We start from the raw sequence: 20,543 nt of genomic DNA, 5'->3' as shown, positions 1-20,543 counted from the left end.
TAGTTACATTTATAAATTACTGAAAGACTTACTAAACTAAGAGATGACTAAAATATCTCATGAAACCACTTCAAAGCCTAGCACGCTATCAAAAGCAATTCGAACCCTCTTATTTCAAGGTTGCTTCGCTGGCTAATAATTTAATCTACTTTATTAACTGCTATCTTATCAGATTACACAGAGTTGATTTAATTTGAAATTTATATAAAAAAATCTTATTGCTGACAATTTATTGATTCAAAATGTACATCATTACGTCATGTTATTGGCATCGGACATGAAAAAATTTAAGCCAAATCTAAGCCCTGAGATAGAAGTCCTAAAGACACGTTTATTATTCCTGTTTCGTCCGTAAGCTATTGTCAGATGGTGGACGGAATAATAAATCTTTGGACAAAGCAATACATTAAAACCGAACATCATATCGCCACTTTCTAGTGTCGAGGTAGAAAATTATTTCTCTCGTGAAATGTTCTAAAATAATATTATCTGGCGGGCTATTCATAAATGAATAAACTGACATTTTATTAAAGAGATATTTAAATAAATACTTACAAAGTTTTCATAAAAATCCCTCGGAGAGAAATGTTTTTATATTCGACGCTTTAGTTACCAAAGCGAATTGCGATAATAACAGCAAACAAAAATCACCTAAATGTATTATTTAAACTAGATTATCTATCTCTCTCATTGACCTTGCTTATGAGGATGCAGATTCTGAGGTCCAGGTTCAGTCCCCAGTCTGTAGACTTTCAGTATAAAATCAAGTAAAACCTGCGCTGAAACACTTCAGCTGTGTCCGTTTTCGTGTCCTATTGGAGAATCATTTTGAAAGAATAGAGAGTGCACTTGTTATTGCATATGCGGTTAAAAAAAATATATACATGGAAAAAAATATCTTTGTACGTACATACACACATATACAGATTTTATATTGAGGATTTCGGGCCTTGGAGCCACAAGGGGAAAAATATATTTGATTTTATAGTTTTCAAAGGACTGAAAAATTAAAGACACTTAATAAATCTTTATCAATAATTCTATGTCAACGAAGAAGCCGTGAGAACTATTAAACACATTACAAGTCAACTTTCCCGCCTATAAGTAGAGTATTATTTAAAAAGGTCATAATTTTAAAAGTGTACAAGGTATTATAAGCTTTATTAAATGAACAAAACGACGATGATGGTGTGCGATGACGCAAAGTCACAAAGCGTGACCTTTAGCGTGGGACGCGCGACATCTTGCCATTTGATAGTGACCCCTTCAAACCAGATTTCATTTACGTATATCTAGTCATATTCATCAACTATTTATATTCCTGAAGGAGAATCTCTTCGTACATATTTAATATATAATAAATTGATACTAAAATTAAATTGTTGCCATATTTTAATAATTATACCTACATGTATCAATATATATTTTTAAAATATGTCGAGTTCTTTGCATCTGAGTCAGCTCGTGATTAATTCTTGTCTCTAAAAATGTAGGTATTAAAATAATACCAATAAATTATTTATATGCAATGATATTATTTTTCTGCTCCGACTAATATTATTTTATTACGAGTACGAAACTTTAATGTTTATTAAAAAATATCGCACATCTTCACGACATCGTCACCTTGACCTTTTTAACTTTACCGAGAGGTTGCAGATTCCAGCCATACCGGTTGAGCAGTCTGAATGTAACGAATTTTATATTATTACATTTTGATAAATAGGAAACAATAATTTATTCGAAATATATGTCTGATGTTTAATTTGAAAGTTAATCATTAAACGTCAAATTTTATCAAAGGGATGATGTACCAAAGATAAAATTTATTAGGGAAAGGTTCTAATGATTAATACTTTACCCTTGCCAAGTTCCTATTATAAGAGCAAACAACGATTCAAAGTTAGAATTATTATTGAGAATTCCTTTATAATTATTAAATTTACCTTTATAGAATATCATTCACCATACTGGATATAGAATTGCCGAGCTTATTGTAAAGGCTATAAGAGTAGATATCCTATACAAAATACCTGACCACATAATACTAACGATATATAAGATTGGTATGTGAAAAACCAGGCTCTTAAAGGACACAGTGTGAGTCAGTCGAGTTACGTCATTAATGTTTATTTATATTACTTTGAATATATTATTATTGTATTAAATATTAGTACAGCTAGTGTATAATCTACTACAGTATGCGGGTGAGAAATATATTTTTACAACAAGAGGTTTTCACAAATTATTTGATGCCTTAAACGTATTTTATTGTTAATTATAATAATGTCGCTTTATGTGATCAAATGTTGCGTACTACCAATAATCAAAATAAAAACAGATTTCACAAGTATATACCAATATATATTTACAGTAGAAGCTATTCTTATACTTTTGATGGTAAGAAATGAAATAACGAATAATTTTACTCGACATAAAAAAAACACGATAATATGTTATACGACAAATTTAAAAATAACAATAAAATACAAGACCTTAAACTAAACTACACTATTACAAAAAATTGTCATTACAATTATATTTCTCAGCTTAAAAAGGCAATAGCATAAAGGTATTAAAACGTTTATTTCGTCAAATGATACATAAAAAGAAACCAAAACCGTTCGTCAAAGCATCGTGCGACGTCAACTGGCTGCGAAATAATTCGTAACTACAAAGTATACAGTGAAGGTACTGAACAATGCTATTGTCAACAAAACCAAAGCTAGTGGACGACAGCGACGACCGAAATTAAGCACAAAAGTACGCTAAACGTAAAAGTAAAGATATCTCGCTTCACAAAACACGAACCATCGTTTGGGGCGTCGGTCTCGTTAGTCCCATTCAACCAGTATCCGCGGACTTTAGAAAGGCCTTTTTGTTACTCATTCTTCTGTTGCTTTTATTAACGCCTCGCTCGTCCATCGGTGTAGCTTTTAAATAGTATGCACTGTTTTTCTGCAATGCCTAATGAATGCCGTATTCATGCAAAGCGAAATAAAGACGCGACAGAATTGTTAATTGGCTAAATAACACACTCGCAAAAGTCAACTTCCGGATGGAACGGAATATTAAAAGGAATATAGAATATCAACTCAGTATAATAATATAAAAATTAAATTATTTTAAGAATTTACGTAGGTATTGATATTTCGCCGTATAGAACGTTGGATTTAGAAGATCATAAATGCGAAACAGGTTTGCCTTCACGAAAGGTTGGAGATACCTACGTGTTCAAGAATAGAATTTTAAACCTCTAACCTAAAGTATGCAACCTTCGTTTATCTTTTCATATGATTGTATCATATCGCTGTTTTATCTGTTCAAACTCATAATTATAATTAATTATAGCAATACCACTTTTAGCGACGTATTTAAGTGACGTTTTTAAGCGACGCATTTTAAAGGTATATTAATTACAAAAATATGTGCTCGCTCATTCAAGCATGTCGGATATAAGGCTTCGGTGACTCATCGGTCAAGTCGAGCAGGTAATTTTTTTTTATTCGGCTATTATAAAACATCACTAAACGAGGGAAATCCACACCGGTACCGTAAATAATGAGTGCTTTAAAAAATTCAGGTAACAAAATTATTATTACGATTTTGTCGGGAAACCTTTCTGAGTAACCTGGATTATCTATTATTTCGGTTTCTTCGTTTCGTTTGTTAAATATTTCATTTATTCTGTAACGCAGTCTTTAAAGTGTTTAAGTTATTAGTATAACTTATAATTAACATTCAATCATAACAATTTTGAATGATATTAAAATATACATAATAAAAATATTAATTTAAATTATTTGATAGTAGTAACACAACACAACTTATTGTCACGTGGGTAATAATTTTAGTATTTCCTATAAATTGAATGGTTAATAATACCGTTCTTATATAGATTATGAATTATAAAAATCCTGCTTAAAAATATTTGTATTATTTAGATGTTCTTTCAAAACCCTTCCCGATTTCACAAGTGTTCTAATAAAATGATTCAGATTCAGAAATATTATGCCTAATATTTTACAATTAATGTATTCCTTACTTTTTTAAGTTATGTTAGATATACATACTAACAGTATTACTTAATTTCACTTTACTATGATTTTAACGATATTGCTTAATGTTATAATTGAATGTTAACAACTTTATATCTTTCATAGCAACTCTTTTACAAGGAAACCGTGCCATAATATCGGAAACGTTTAGTGTCATTCAACCTGCGACAGTGGGTACGTTTTCACTTTTACCATAAAAATACAATTCCGCAGTGCGCCTTGAACAGCAGGAAAATAAGAGGTGAAGTAAAAACGCTTACATCAACGTTAGAATAACGCGGATGTTAACGCCACACTTAAGTGCTTTTCATACGAGAGCAAAAAAGTAACACTAATAAACCGAGTTATATTTTAATGGTACTCTTGACTCGAGTAATCCATTCTGTAATTCAATATTACTTTATTTTTATTCATTGCATGCAATCATAATTAAATACGTCTGTAGATAACGACTACGTCTTCATTAAACGGTTAGAATAGAGGTTATCATTACGAATATAAATAAAGTTTTATATAAAAATTATACTACGAAAGCGTTTGACCCGATACTTCAGGGTAAGGAACCCGTTAATACGATCCTATTTCTATGGCTGTTAACCGATTGGCCGATTGTTATTAATGTCATGTTCGCCAGCGGCGAGAACTAAATGCGTAAACCAAGTAACGGTGTTAGTTCAACGAACGGAAAGTGGTACTAATAATAATATCTCCACCTGCCATACTTGAGGAAGCCAGATCACATTCGTGGCTTGCACACATGTTGTCCTTTTACAAAGCAAGAAGAGAGGAAGCGAAAACCATATAAAGAATATCTAATTCGATATGTTCTACTGCCGTTTCAATTCAATCCATTATTTTTATACGTATACGTTATATTACATGTGATTTATTAAAAAAAATACTTTAAAGCGTAAAGAAATGAAATATGAAACATAAAATAAAAGTAAAACTACATTTTCTGACCGCAAAATTCGTTTCATACGTGAGTAAATGGATTTCTGTGTCTCATACGAGCACCGCATTCGAGTAAGGCGAAACTGTTTATTATTATCAGCGTCATACTTTTCAAACAAATTACTTTTTTTATAACTTTTCCCTTTTTTTAATTACAAAAGAGATATAAACTGTCAATTGAAAATACTTTTAAAAAAAACTTTCGATTACACAGATTGCGTTATTACAATCTTAATGTAACAATCAAATTTGATATTGTACAATTAACTCGTATATATAATAAGAAAGAAGCATTTCAAAACTTTAAATACTTTTGCTAAAAGCAATCTTATACAACCGGCTACTGACTGTTGACTTCCCATTTTCTAACGAGATTTTTTACCTCTTAGCTGACAAGTCTCTTAAGAATTGACCTTCTTTTCAAATTCTAGATTCATTGGAAACATGCTATTAACATTTAATTAATGTGTCATTTTATTAATATAACGTATTACAATGTTCATTTAAAATTATAAAAGTGTCTTATGAACATAATTATGTATCTTATCTTTGAAGTATATGTTTCCGTTAAAAACAAATTCCTGATACAATCATTTTCATTCTAGTTTACTTATAATGTGTTCAACCTAATTGCTTCTTCTGTGTATCCCACTTTAAAGATGAAAGAAAATAACGTAAGGCATGTAACAATAGATAATAATTGCCGATCTCGAAGGTTGTCGATTGGAAAACTTTGGCCCACTGACCGAGTAATTCCCTTAAACCCGTGTCTCAGCTATTGCCTGGTTGTCCGGAAACACCTACTTAGTTCGACGTTCGCTCCCTCGAACGTAATTACTTGGTAAGTACGTTAAGCCTGTCGACCTTACACATGGATATTGGTTTAATTATTCAACCGATAAAAACTATTTAGAGCTTAGAAAATGCTCCACTATACGCTATTAAAAATGGTCTTAATATTAAAAATCGTTTAAATATCTAATAAAATGTGAAACTGGTTTCGTTATTATATCGCGAAGAATATATTTTAGACACTAATTGTCTTTTTCCATTGCAATTGAGAACTCTTTCACTTCGAAACGAAATATGAATATGGAAGACACGTCGGCGGCCATATCGGATTTGGTTTTAAAAGGTTCTAACAGTAAAACAGTCAACGAACGAGTGACACTGACAATGAGGCATTCCGTATTAGGTGTCCGTCACGTATGTTGTGCTACGTGGAGGTTTTCCATGGATCAGAGCACGTACTCTACTGGGCTAACTTTCGAACGCATCATCACAAACGATTCGCAAACAGAGATTAAATGCGGTTTCAATTATTTTTCTTTTCTATTTGGAGTTTTGTTTGCTTAGCTTAGTACTGAAAGGACAATTTGCGCTATTTGTTCGTTGATTAATATATACTGCATAACTGGACGTGATAGGTTACTAGGTTTATTGCAGTTTTCTTTTTAAAATAGCCGATTAATATCTAATCTTACTTAATTCCCGGAACTTCGTAATATCGTTTATGTAAGAGAACTGCTCAGTATGCTAAATTTAATCTCGAATATATAATTTAATTATTTAAAAAGCAATTAGCGTTTTAATAATCTTATACAATATTATATAGTTGTAGTAGAATACAAAATTGAAACATATTTCAAGAATGTTGTTTCCGCAATTTTGTGATCAGCTAGCATGAATATTGTTGAGACTGTCCTATTATTTTTCTCTTCGCTCTACAAAGTTAATTGCCCAACGAATACGTTACGACTGTATGTTCAGATTAAAACGTATAAACGTATATATTTGTACATCTTAGTAAGCACATAACTCAAAAATGTACATGTTTTAAGTATATTAAAACAAATTATAGATAATCTCATCACTTCTTCTCATAAGAAACAACTGAAATTAAATTAGCTATTTTAAACGGATTCTAACATTTCAGAAATAAATATAAACAAAAGAAAATTAACTTAATATAAATTTAAATTATTTTGTAACGGCTTTTAAAATTGTCAAAAGCGTTAAAATTATTTTATAAATCTCGTATTAAAATAAGAATTATAGGACATTTGATTGAACTGTACTCGATTTATAAAATAAATCTTAAAAAAAATAAATTCCGATTTGCGCGGTAAGCAAACCGCGAGATACTGCTTGATTAGCGAAGCGCTTAGTTCGCATAACGTGACCGTTATGTTGAGTATTAAGAACATTCACATTGGACTAGGTTATCAGTGAAATAATATATATCTTACTTTAATCGAATGTATATATTACAGTATTTCTTTACTAGCAGGCGTCCGCGGCTTCGCTTGCGTTTTAGAGTGTTGGTTCTTATGTGTTAGACAAAAAAGTAGCCTCTGTCCTTTCTTGGAATTTAAGTTGCTTCATACCAAATTTCATCAAATTCGGTTCAGCGGCTTGTTCGTAAAAGATCGACACACAGACAGACATACAGAGTTACTTTCACGTTTATAATATTAATATAGATTAATTCGATATTCCCTGTTACCACTTTTTCTTCAAATTAAACTAAAGTATGTCAGACCGACAATTTTTAGTATTCCGTAGGTACTCTATATTTGATACAGTTTTTGTCATGTCTTCCGACTTTCTCGATTAGATTTTATCAGCTTAGATTTTGTTATTTAGAATACCTAACGAATAAATATAATAAATAAAAGTAACTCATTTTAAATAAGATAGAGTATTTATCATAAAATCATATAAGTATTTAATATCATTTCGAATATTTCATTGATATGGTTTCTGTGCATATATTTTATCCATCGCTGAGTTTTCTTAAAAAGTTTCGTAGACGTATTTTATGTTATAGTTATTGAAAAATAAAAGGGAATAAAATATTTATGATACATAAGTGCTTTCAATATATTTACGCACATATGAATCATCCATTATCATACTATCTAAAATTTTATTCTCAGATTCTTAAGATAATCAAAAAGAAATATCACAACCGTTGCAGACAGCAATATTTTAGCAAGACATTATTGGGATACAACATATCTTTATCTATCCCATTCCCATGATCAACATAAATAATATGATTTATTTATCTTTCCAGGTAAATGGGTTCTCTATTGCCGAGAGGGAGCTATCGGATATCCGATTTGCGTTTTCGGGTATTAAAGAGCCACTCGTTCAAATACATTGAATAATGAAAAAGCAACGCCTCTCACTTTCTTCGTATTATATCTTTTTAAAACCCACGTGTGTTATGTGAAAGTGAATATTCGAGAAGCAATTCTCACCGTCCATTCCACAATTATTGCCTACCAGTTAAAGCTATTGATTGTCCGAAACACCGGCACTTGACTTTCCCGTTTACGCTTTATGAAATCACAGCTACGTATATTTTATACGTAATAGTTATTGACCAATTCAATATACCGTGTATTGAATGCTCGAACGCAAAACATTTTGAAGTAAAAAGAGATTATATTTAAAATGTTTATTAAAAATACGTTTATTTAAGAAACGTATGGTTCCAAATTTGTTCTTTTTTTGGCATTCAAATATTGTTTTATAGAGCCATCATTAAATGTTATAATAGTAGAGACAGCAGTTAATGGAACGCGCAGATTCGCAAGTTCGAATTCAGACAAGGAATACTAAGTTTTCGTGTGTCTATTTTGGTGTTTATTTATATCATTTTCAACGATGAATGAACACATGAAAATATCTCCATGTATTAATTGAAGTAGATCTCAGATCTGTTACCAATAAGCCGACCCGTGTCAACGTGCAACGTAAAACATGCTCCCAATATTCGAACTATCGAATATATTTTTTTATTAAATTGTATTGTTTTCTAAATTGAATGATGTTTATTTGTATGACACTTAAGTAGAAAATTAAAGCTACTTATTTTCGATAGAACGCTTAATGTGGTCATATCAATATAAATTTACATCGGGTAATAACGTACGAATACGTTTCAAGCAAATTTGTTTTTATTTATCTAAAGTGTGTTGTTTAACTTAATAACTTTAAGTAATTTTATTTATATTTTATGCATTGCCTTAATGCACAGAAACCAAAACAATAATTGTAATGAAACATTAATTAAATTGTCATATGTAAATGAAAAGATTTTAAGAAAAGGAAATCCTAACGATTTTTATAAAATATGATAAACCTTAAACAACTTCGAAGTGTTGACAGTGCTTTATCAGACTGCTGTACTCTTGCTACGCTACTAATTACTCCTATTTACTTTACAGGTAAGAGCTTTTAAGATGTAAAAGTAAATATAAGCTCATTAAATTTAAAAAAAAATTGCTTTCACGCAAAATTAAAATTCATTAGATTTCCTTTAAAAATGTTTTATAATGTGGATTTCATTACGAGGCAGTTGTAGTTTAAATACAATGAAATTATAAGAAAAGAACTTAATTGCGTCTAAATGCTGGCTTAACTATTGTTTTTTTCATTTTAAAGAAAAGGATCTGATTCCGCTACGTTAGCACTTTGTGGATTTACCTATCTCGGAACTTTTTTCCGTGATTTGCGGGTTTCCTTATGGTTTTTTCATTGCAGAGCGACTAAATCGGATATAACGACCCGTCTCTGCTCAACAAAATCGCTTTACTTTTAAAACTATATTTATCCCGAACAAGACTGATATAAAATTTATGCAGTGAAAATATAGGAATAATATTTAGCTTCAAATTTGACAACGCTAAATATATTTGACAATCCTTGACATTGACATTTACATTATGAATGATCTTGGTGACTCAAAAACTGTTATGATAACTCATTTTCGTCGATATAATCTGCTGAAATCTACGTTAACAAAATAGTTACATTGTTGTTTTACAAATTAAAATAAATTATTCTACCTGTATGATGCATATACCCGGGAGGCAATATTTAAAATTATTAAAGCCTACTGCGGTTTAAAATTATTACTATTCGCCTCGATATACCTAAGTGAAATAAACGTATTTATTCGTACGCTTTCGAATTGGTGGCATGCTTCCAGCTGTGCTATTTATTGCATTCGATTCTTGTTGTCTACATATTATGGATTTACACAAAACATACTACTGCGTAGATTAGAATTAATGAACAATCAATGATAATCTGAAAACAAATTATAATTACAAAATAATTTTCTATTAAGTGTAAAATTTGATACCATATAGCTAATGGATTTAAAATTAAATATATATATATATATATGATGTATGAATAAACTTATGAATATGACATCATATACTTATTAATATAATCATAGATAGTCGAAACATTTCAAATATATACAGCTGCTATGTTACAGTGTATTACCGTTACTGTAGTGATTACGATGTCAGATTCCTATAGAAGCATTTTGTCTGATCAATTTCATGAAACAATTGAAATTATTGCTCAAAGCTAACAGTTATTCATCAATTAAATTGTTTAGCAGGCGGCCATTTGTAACGGCACTATTATTATACGTTATGTAGACTAACATAGTCAAATAATTTATTTGACAGCTATTAATATTCAGGACGAAGAAATCTAGAATCCCGTTGTAAACTGTCCTTGTATGTTTTATAACGGAAACCACTGGCACACATTCTTTATGGTTATAAGGACGATTTATAATACTCAAGCAGCGCATAGTTATAAACTACTAATCGCTGATCAATCACTTTTAGTTATTATGGCTATGAACATGATTATCATAATATTTAATTTGTGTATATTAATATTAAAAAAATTATATTGAAAATATTATTTTTTTACCCAAGACATTTTTAGTGCGATAAAAAATTTATATAATGTATATTTAGGACATAAATTTATGACGTCATAAATTTTATGACGTCAACTTTTTTGAATAATCAATTCATAATTGGTTATTGGCATAGATGAGCTATATAATATATTCCATAATTGATGAGATATTATAATTAATTAACTCTACATATTTGCGGAGAAAGTTCGGTCCGAGCTGGCAAGACTATAATATTTAGATCCCAAACTCTTCTTTTGTTTCAATACAGTAATGACATTTTTTCATTTGTTTGTATGAGTAAATATTAAGTTTTTTTAATTATAAATAATAAGGAACAAACATTAAAATTAAAGTATTATTAGATTGTAGTTTTTTTTTTCTTATATTTAGGCAATAGAAAAAATGACAACATTCGCAATTTAAGAGAACATGTTGTTTTATTTGAGAAATAATTTGTAAAGCTCATGTTTTAACATTTGTCCATCCAAGGTAATTAAAAAAAAGGAAGTAATAAATCGAATGTTAAATAATGCTTTTACATCTTATATAACCAAAAGCAGTGCCGGTCATCACAAATTTCACTGATTTGCAATTTAAGAGAACATGTTGTTTTACTTGAGAAATAATTTGTAAAACTCATGTGTTTTTAACATTTGTCCATCCAAGGTAATTAAAAAAAAAGGAAGTAATAAATCGAATGTTAAATAATGCTTTTACATCTTATATAACCAAAAGCAGTGCCGGTCATCACAAATTTCACTGATTTGTATGATATTGTATGAAATTATCTTCAAAACCGGCTCAGCAGGCGTAGTTGTGAAAATTTCATCGCATTTGCCTAGCATCAATTTAAAAGCGTGAGAGACTACAAACATTTCAAAACGTTCATTCAGTGTGCAATAATATAGAATAAGGAGGTCACTTTTAAGCAAGCTTCTCATTATGACAATGGTCAATTAAAAGTTACCTCTCGCCCTAATTCTGCAATCTAACTGTATTTGGGAAAAACGACAATTAAAATACATGTATAGTACTTTATATCGTTTAAGATCTATGGGCATCTTATAATTACTTTATTTAGCGAATACCACGGTATAGTTTATTTAGACCTCGCTATTGAAGATAATATTTTGTATTTCGAATTTCCATGAAGTCCTTATATCTTCAACACGCTATGAATATCGATGAAAAATAAATATCCATATTTATTAACCAAAAAACAAACTATAAATGCTAAACCATGTGTAGTTTAAAAAATCTAGTACTCTATGTGATACGTTATTTCTTTCTACTAAGATATAATATAAAAATATATTAAAATAAATGAAATAGAAATAAGAGACCGTTTTAAAATAATTTGAAAAAATAACTTTCTATTACGAGTGATCTGATGATATAATCGATTTCTTTCAGAACTCCGCGATAATATTAGAAAGTAAGATGAGCAAAGAATGTCAGCATTATAATATGATATGGCCGAACAAGAACTGGACGTGAGCTACTGATTACCTACACTTGTGTGAACTGTGCACCTTTGTATACGTAATATTTATATATATGTACAAATATATTGTTTATTTCTTTATAACAAGTATTATGTATTTATCACACAAAAAATTTAAGAACAAAACGTTATTTCAAAAATCAAAGAGTTAATGATAAACACTTATAATCGCATCGACGGGCATTCCACATTTAAACAACAGCGAATACAACTATGTTTTAAGAATCATCACTGTACTACTCCTTTACAATTATACCTGATATATATTTAAAACTATACATGACTCTAATAGTTAAAAATAACAAAAAATAATATATAATAAAAATAAAATAATTCAGGAACACGAAAATCATGCTTATCACGTCAATAGTCCAAATTCAAAGCGGATGAAACTTCGAAGCGACGTTATATAATAAGTTAAGCATAACATAGAAACGGCTTCTCATCTAATCATATAGATTATTATTAGTTAGTTATTATTTACCAAGTAATTCACTTTATAGTAGACTATAAGAACTTATATTTATATTGCAATAAAGCACCACAAGTCATCGGAAATGCTATTTACGAAGACCTTCCTAATGATTTGTCATATCTCTCTTACGTGCCCTCGTGGCCTCCTCTCACGATCTCTGAGAATCGCTCCCATTGTCTTCAATAGTGAGCTTCTTAAAGCATTTTAAAATGGTGTTGAAATATTATACTACGCTTTTATATAATGTATATCTGTAATCTTAATACAATTGCTTTTATTGACATTTTAATTAATCAGTTTTACACTTAGTTTACTACGGTTCATCATAAAAAAATGTCTTCTTACGAGTACAGTAAAGTTCTGCCCAATTTCCGAACATTCTTTTTTTTCATAAATATATAATGTAATAAAAAAACCAGTCCTATTGGTGGAGTGGTTAGAATACATGTATCTTAACCGATGATTATAGTTTCAAAGCCAGACAAGCACTTCCGATTTTCATCTGTTTAATTTATGTTTATAATTAAAGTAGGAGTAAAATAACCCAAGTAAACCTGCATGTGAATAATTTAAAAGAAATTCTGCCACATATGTATCCACCAAGCCGCATTTTAGCAGCGTAGTGGAATAAGCTCCGATCATTCTCCACAAGCACACGAGGCCTTCATCATCATCACCATACATCATCGTCATCAGCAAGCATAATTTACGAGCTGTCATTTAACTTTACTTTTTTTAAAAACCTTACAGAATTATCTTAAAGAATATTAACAATCTGACTGCTATATAGCTTAACAATTTGCCAATTTAGATCGACGAGATTAGCTGTAGCGTTTCTTTCGATGCAGCGAAAATGATAAATTAATCCATCTGATATTAAATTCCATTACTCGATGCGGGTGCTTTGTTTTTCATTATCAATGAGTAATTAATGTCGTTTTAATTTTCATAATCATTTTCGCGTCTATTTTAACAATGTTTGACCCAATTTCATTGCAATGAACGTACCTATACGTTAAACGTACATACCTATTTGAAAATTTCTATAAATATTACTGATCTAACAATAGTTCAATTAAAGTATCAATATAATTCCAAATTAACGATCCTTATCTATAAAAGCATATATTAACTACGAAAATAATATAAGTTTCCTAATAATATTGCCCCGTCCGTTCATAAATATTACTGGATACGTCCGTTTCCTTTCTTGCAACATACTTCTAATAATTGTGAGAAAATCTGTGTAATTATCAATTAATTTAAAAGTGTTTAAGCCCTAGTGATAAATGGTATAAAAATAATTGAATGTCAGTGTTTCCTGTAATTTCACTCACTATTGCTAAAAATATACTTTAAACTCAAATGAGTACTAAAATAAAATGATCTGTAGTTACGCTTCTTGAATTCAAGGCCTCGGTATGTTGAAGGGTAATATTATTAATAATGTTTCATTTTTTTTACATACGAATGAAGTATTGTTCTGAGTCTCACGTCATTGAAACGAAAATATGCGATTTTAAAACCGGCTTTACAGCATGATATCACCTGAGTTACGATGACGAAAGTCCGTCGAGCAAACGGTCGTAATGCAATAAATACATGCTTAAGAAATAAAACGCGGCTAAAGGTTGAAAAAAAAAATCCTCAAATACTAGTTCATAGTAATCTAGTAAAAGCGTAAATTGCAACTTCCCGAGTAAAGTTTTAATATGCACGTTATGTAGAAATCGACACTGTTAATTTATTACCTTTTTTTCATAAGGTATACTTAATCGATTTCTGTTACATACAAAGTAGATTAAAGATAAATTTAATAATATATTATACTATTTATATATTATGATAACGAACAATGAAAGCTTTTTAATAATAATTCAAAGACTAAACTAGAAACCATAAGTATTAAATATTCGTAAAGCACGTAACAGTCCAAGCACAATACATTAAGAAACTTCCCTCGCTCCAATTTGGGTAAGCCACCTAATGAATTCTGCTTCTTTAAAAGCCCATTAGCAACGTACGTGACTGCAAAATACTAGCAAATATTTTATTTTCCGTACAAATTTGCCCAGACCCTCCAAGCTATCATTCCGAAAGAGCGATTAATTGCTTGTTATAAAGATTAATAAAGGTAAGTGTTACGCATTTCGCAAATTATGTAGACTTTTAAACACATTAATTTTGGACGAATTTTCTGACAAAACAGGAAAGGATTTTAATGTTCGTTACATTAACGTAAGTTTATTATGCTACCCCTAAATCTTCCAGGGCTATTTATTTTATTACACGTTGTTATACTAATTCGTTATTCGTGATTTAAAGTAACATTTACAAAGTTTTAGTTTTACATAAACATTTGGTAACCAAAAAATAATCCTTTAAGAATCTTATATTATAAACGCAGAATAGAAAACTGAAATGAAACTTATACCATAAAACTTTGCATAGAATGTTGTCAGGGGTACAAATAAGACAAACAACAAATATCATCTTAACATCAGGACGAAAACATGAGCGAAACCAGTTAAATAAACGTTAGCTTGAAAACAATTTTGGATTGTCGCGTGAGAATTAATTTGCCGCTATTGTGTTGAATTAATAAACCATTTCATTACATAACTGAGAACCGTGTCACTACGCCTGCATCAAAGTTGGAATTAAGTCTAATTACTATTAGTTATGCCAAGTTAGCAAATGTTCATTAATAGCTTAGAAGCCTGCAAAGCAAATAATTTTTATAAATTACACATTAAATACAAGCTGAGCGTGAACCCACTGGATTCTAATCTCAGTTTAATAAATTAATATTTAAAAAAACCGTTTACGAATTTTATATTTGTGCTGTTGAGCGTTGAGGAGTTTATTCTACAGAAGTATATCCTTTGTATAAAATCGGATCATGCTTAGCATAACACTGCATTGCGATCAGAATTGAACCAACACATAAAATTCTGGCTACATAAGTTCTTGTAGTTCTAATACCACTTGCAAGATTCGACTTAAACGTTTCAAACAAACATTGCAAGTGAAATAAGACTTCATAAAAATATCTTAGTTATTATATGAGGTTTTAAAGCTATTAAACTTTATAACCAATCCGTTTCTCTTTAAATAACTTAATTTAAAACTTATATAGTGGATTTAGCTGACACGTTCATAAAGTGGTATTTATAATACAAATTTATATTTTCTTGCAAGTTTTATCCTTGACATTATACTGTTTAAAATTAAGTAAATGTAAAATGAAACATCTGAAATGTTAGAAAAACACATACTTCAATATCAAGTAGGCTAATTGAAGCACTTTGAGTCATTATATTCTTTTAGTTGAAGGAAATATAAAACTAAATCACATGACTGTTAAGTAAAAATTGATTCCGTGAAACTAACATCAGAAATCGGAATAAGATTTATCTATTCGGTGATAAAGTGATGGAGACGCGACCTATGGGAGAACCTACATACTGTAATTAACTTTCAAATAAAAGCCTATGTCACGGACTAATAGGTAATCGGAATACTAACTACATTTGACAACAATGTATGGAATTACTGATTGCTGAATCTAATGTAGAAAAGCACTTGTCAGAAGTTGTATGTAATTTATACAAACGTGCATCGATTTAAATGCAAACAAGAGTAACTAATGAGTTTCTAGCCTGTTCTCTTCGGTAGAATACATATTAAGAAACTGCTGTCCGTAGTTGACAATTCAATAATGAAATATTTTATTAAAATGCTTGATTCCACTTCTTCCAAATACTACTTTCTTTAGTAAATATATTAACTATGAGCTATAGTTATTTAATATCAGCTGAGAGATAAATCCTTTATGACAACGCTACTATAGGCACAAACTTAGCGCAACCAGAAGTATATCTGACATTTTTAAAGGCAGTTTTATTGGTGGTGAAAAACAACTTATTTTTATAATATAAAAACTTTTTTTTCAACTTGTCATTTTTTCTTTACAGATTTACGATGTTGATAAGGTGTCGGGCGGCACTGGGTGTCGCCTTGTTCCTTTGCCTAGTATCATCGACGTTGTCTGAGGTGAGTTTCAACTTTGTACTAAATTAATATTATGTAAAATATTCTGCAATGTTCAGAATTTAAATTATTCTTCTAAAAAAATAAATAAATAAATAAAATATTTTAATCTAAAACAAATGGGCCTAAAATGGCTTCTGTTATGTGTATAATATTACTGTATAATTATTTTAGACTGTATTTTGTTATAATATTAAAACTATGCTAAAGTTATTCGGTGTTCCTAACCCAAAACTTTTGCCGGTACTTTGGAATGCCTCTTAAAGTCATTAATAAAATGCTTCTGAACTCAACCTGAGCTCAAACTATTCGACACATACAACAATATATACATATAAATTTAGTAAAATTAAACAAATCATTTATGCAAACTAAAACTAAACAAGTTGTACAACATCTGCTCTCAAAGAATATTAAATTAAACCGAGAGCTATTTGAAAAAAATAATTCCGATTTTACGAGATTTCCTAAATCGAAAGAGGACGTGCTTTTGTAAGGTAAAGAAAGAACGGGCGCATTCTTTCGTCGTTCGTCATTAACGTCTCATCTTAACTAACAACATAAATAATAATTTCTATTTATATAAAAAAAGGCAATATTGTTTCGCTATTTAAAAGTAGAGACAATGAGCAATTACAGTTTATTATATGCCGACATTTTAAATGAGAACTGAACTATTGTTAAGCGGCGCACTTTAATAGTCTGGATGGTAATACTCGTGTAATTAAAACTGTTAAATTTATCGTCACGGCCAGTCACGAAATTACCGAGGATATTAAAAAAAACTTAAACACACCATTCGCGTAAATCATTTTAATAATTTCGACAGTCGTTTGTAAAAAATGGACGGGAATACATTTTTATTACACGCCCCATTTCCACCAATACACTTGAACATTTATTAAAAGTGGAATTCGTAAATATGTAGATAGTTTTTTTCAACATTGACTGTCCTTCAATGTACATTTTTCTCCAACATAGCTTAATCTGTCGCAATTAGTTGAAATATTTTTGTATATAACTTCATATAAATAGTTGAAAACTATTTGCTATTTCGAGGTCGCTCGCTTAGAACAAACGCAGTTACCTAAGATAGATTTAAATCTAAACAACTTTCATCCTATTGAGGCTGATGCAAATTGGCGAGTACGTAATTTAACTTGTTAAACAAACATGGTCTGGTGCGAGTGGGCACTTTCGACATTATTTGATTTAGTAAAAGCAATAATGTTAGCCGAATATTTTCCAACGATCGTTTGTACAGTGTCAATATGAAACTGTTGACTTTATGTTTTAATTATATAATACATAATGTCACATAATACTGTTATTTTAATCAATGTTTTTTGTCTTATGAGGGGTGCTATTTTTTCGTATCAATTATATTTCAACATTTTATTCTGTTAATTATTTCAATTTCTCGGACAAGATTACATCATCACGTAGACGATAGTTACCCAGACTTGAAAGTTACACGAAACAAAATATTTTTTGTGTGTAATTAATGCTTTGTAATTTTTTAAGAGTACATTAAAATTATAGCATAAATTTAAGTCTAATTTTTTATTTTTTTTTTTAATTAAAAAAAATTGATTAATCAAAGATATGTTTAATAAAACTTAATTTATTAGCGTCATTACGCATCAATTGCTAACAAGGATCTGTCTGTTTCCGCTTATTATGGCATACAACCGCGAATAGATAATAAAAAAGTATGTTGCAATTCTGAATACGAGTATAATCGTAAAGTCCAGATGTGTTGAAAATTGAGCTTCCATATCGAACAATTTGTATAGTTACGATACGGGTATTGTATGAAAATGTAAAATATGAATCATTTGTTAAAAATGAGCACTGCTATATATTATGCCGTTTACTTTTCAGAATAAAAATTCCAATATTGTCGCTATTATTGACAATATTATAGACGATATCAGTTAGTGCAATATTACTTTTCATTTTAATTAATACCTATAAACCCATGGGTCTATTAGAGCTTTTTACGTTTACCTCTTGTAAACGTAAAAAGGTCTAATTCCCAAAAAAATGGCATACTTTCTTTTATTTTTAATCATGAAAGTAAGAAAATAACAAATGAGACGTAATTTAAAATTAATTTAAAATTCAATAACAATAATATACATGTATTAAGTAAAATCTATCCACCTGTTTAATTAACAACGAACCTTACCATTTAACATTATACATAATTGCCGGTATCGTTAAACAATGCAAAAATAGCTCCTTATTTAATCACTTAAATAACAAAACACAACAGCTTATAAAAATATAACATACAATGAAACTTGTATCGAGCAATTGAAACGTTCCTAAAACAATAGCATTATACATTCAATCCAATTAGTTTGTTCCGTAACATTTGTTAGTTTCAATATATCTGAATGCGGTCACGGGTGGCGGGCGGCCTCGATCTCACTTTCCCTGTTTGGCAAGCCGGTCCAAATGCTTGATATCACGACTTCCATACTTATTGTCAAAGATACAACGAGTTTTTTTTTATTGGAAAAAGGTAGGCAGACTAGCAAATGGGCATCATGATTCTACGTGGTCATCCACCAGTACAAGAAAACACTCTTGGAGGCAAAAATGTTATGTATTTGATGCATGTATGGCTCACCCATCCTTCAAAAAGGAACGCATAACTGTTTTATGGTAGAACATTTTATTTGAGTGTATGATAATTACCTGGGCCTCTAGAAAGCCCCACTAACCAGTACCAAAAGTAATTAAGAAAAATTCGCAACATCAAAAATATAACTCAAATATTTATACAAAACAACCAACCAGATGCAAATAATAATAAAAAAAAAATATATTAAAAAAATGTTTATAAAACTCGGCTTAGTTAGTATTAAAGCGATCCCATACTCTCAGTACACTCTAAGATAAATGTGTTAAATAAGTAAAATCTACTAAAATTAAAAGCTAAGCATTTTGCAATTTTTATACAAATGAAAACTGTAATGTAGATACGTTGCAAAATATTAATTCATAATTCTTTTTTCAGGGCAACCTCTTCACCTGTCCGAATGGTAAGTTGATTTATAAAATACATTTTCATAAAGCCTGTATACACTGATACTACCCGCATAATATTTGACAATGTTCGTTAATGGTGAAAATTTCACACGAAATACCAGCTATTGTATAATTGGTTTTACAGTCATGTGTACCGGAATCATTATACTTTGTTATGTGATTTATTATATGAGCCGAGATGGCCAAGCTGTTTGGTTAAAAACAGACAGTAGGAAGCATCACTGAATTTTTATTGAGCTTAATTTTTGACGGTAATGCAAAAACAAAACGAATAAACTCTCATGTGTCGAATATAAATCTCCAACAACCACCGAAACACATTGGAAGAACGTAGTAGAATTGACGAGCTGTTACTTTGACTTAACTTTTCTTAGAGGGTTTTAGTAAGGCGTAATGTTACCGTTATTTAATTTTACTGCTAGCGAAGCGCCGCGCCTACGCACAGGTGCAATTTATTTATAAAGATGCGTTTGTAAGAAAATATTTCGTAGATATATCACATGTACTAATACGGATTTTATTCTTCTCCTAAGGTTTAACCAACATTACTATATAAGCGTACAAAAACAGTTTCTAAGCAAAACACCGACATAGTTAAGCCGAGATACAGGCAAAGGCAGACTCCGTACACTGTTTATATATATATAGTTTATGTTATATTAAAGAAAATTATTTGATGAATTATTGTTGAACCCG

The 20,543-nt window shown here is 30.0% G+C and overlaps 1 protein-coding gene across 3 annotated transcripts in view; it reads left to right on the top strand.

Moving 5' to 3' along the window:
• Positions 1-20,543, top strand: part of LOC124532531 (sushi, von Willebrand factor type A, EGF and pentraxin domain-containing protein 1) — a 59,432-nt gene that overhangs the window by 8,320 nt on the left and 30,569 nt on the right. For all 3 annotated transcript variants that reach the window (XM_047107475.1, XM_047107476.1, XM_047107474.1), the window contains exons 2-3: positions 16,712-16,790; positions 19,816-19,840. In XM_047107475.1, the coding sequence (XP_046963431.1) occupies positions 16,719-16,790; positions 19,816-19,840 (97 nt within the window). In that variant the 5' untranslated portion in view covers positions 16,712-16,718. The remainder of the gene's footprint in view (positions 1-16,711; positions 16,791-19,815; positions 19,841-20,543) is intronic.

The sequence above is a fragment of the Vanessa cardui genome, chromosome 9, assembly GCF_905220365.1.
Source record: "Vanessa cardui chromosome 9, ilVanCard2.1, whole genome shotgun sequence".
NCBI classification, from domain to species: domain Eukaryota; kingdom Metazoa; phylum Arthropoda; class Insecta; order Lepidoptera; family Nymphalidae; genus Vanessa; species Vanessa cardui.
Note: the sequence above shows the minus strand (reverse complement) of the source record. Positions and strands in the feature narration are given on the sequence as shown.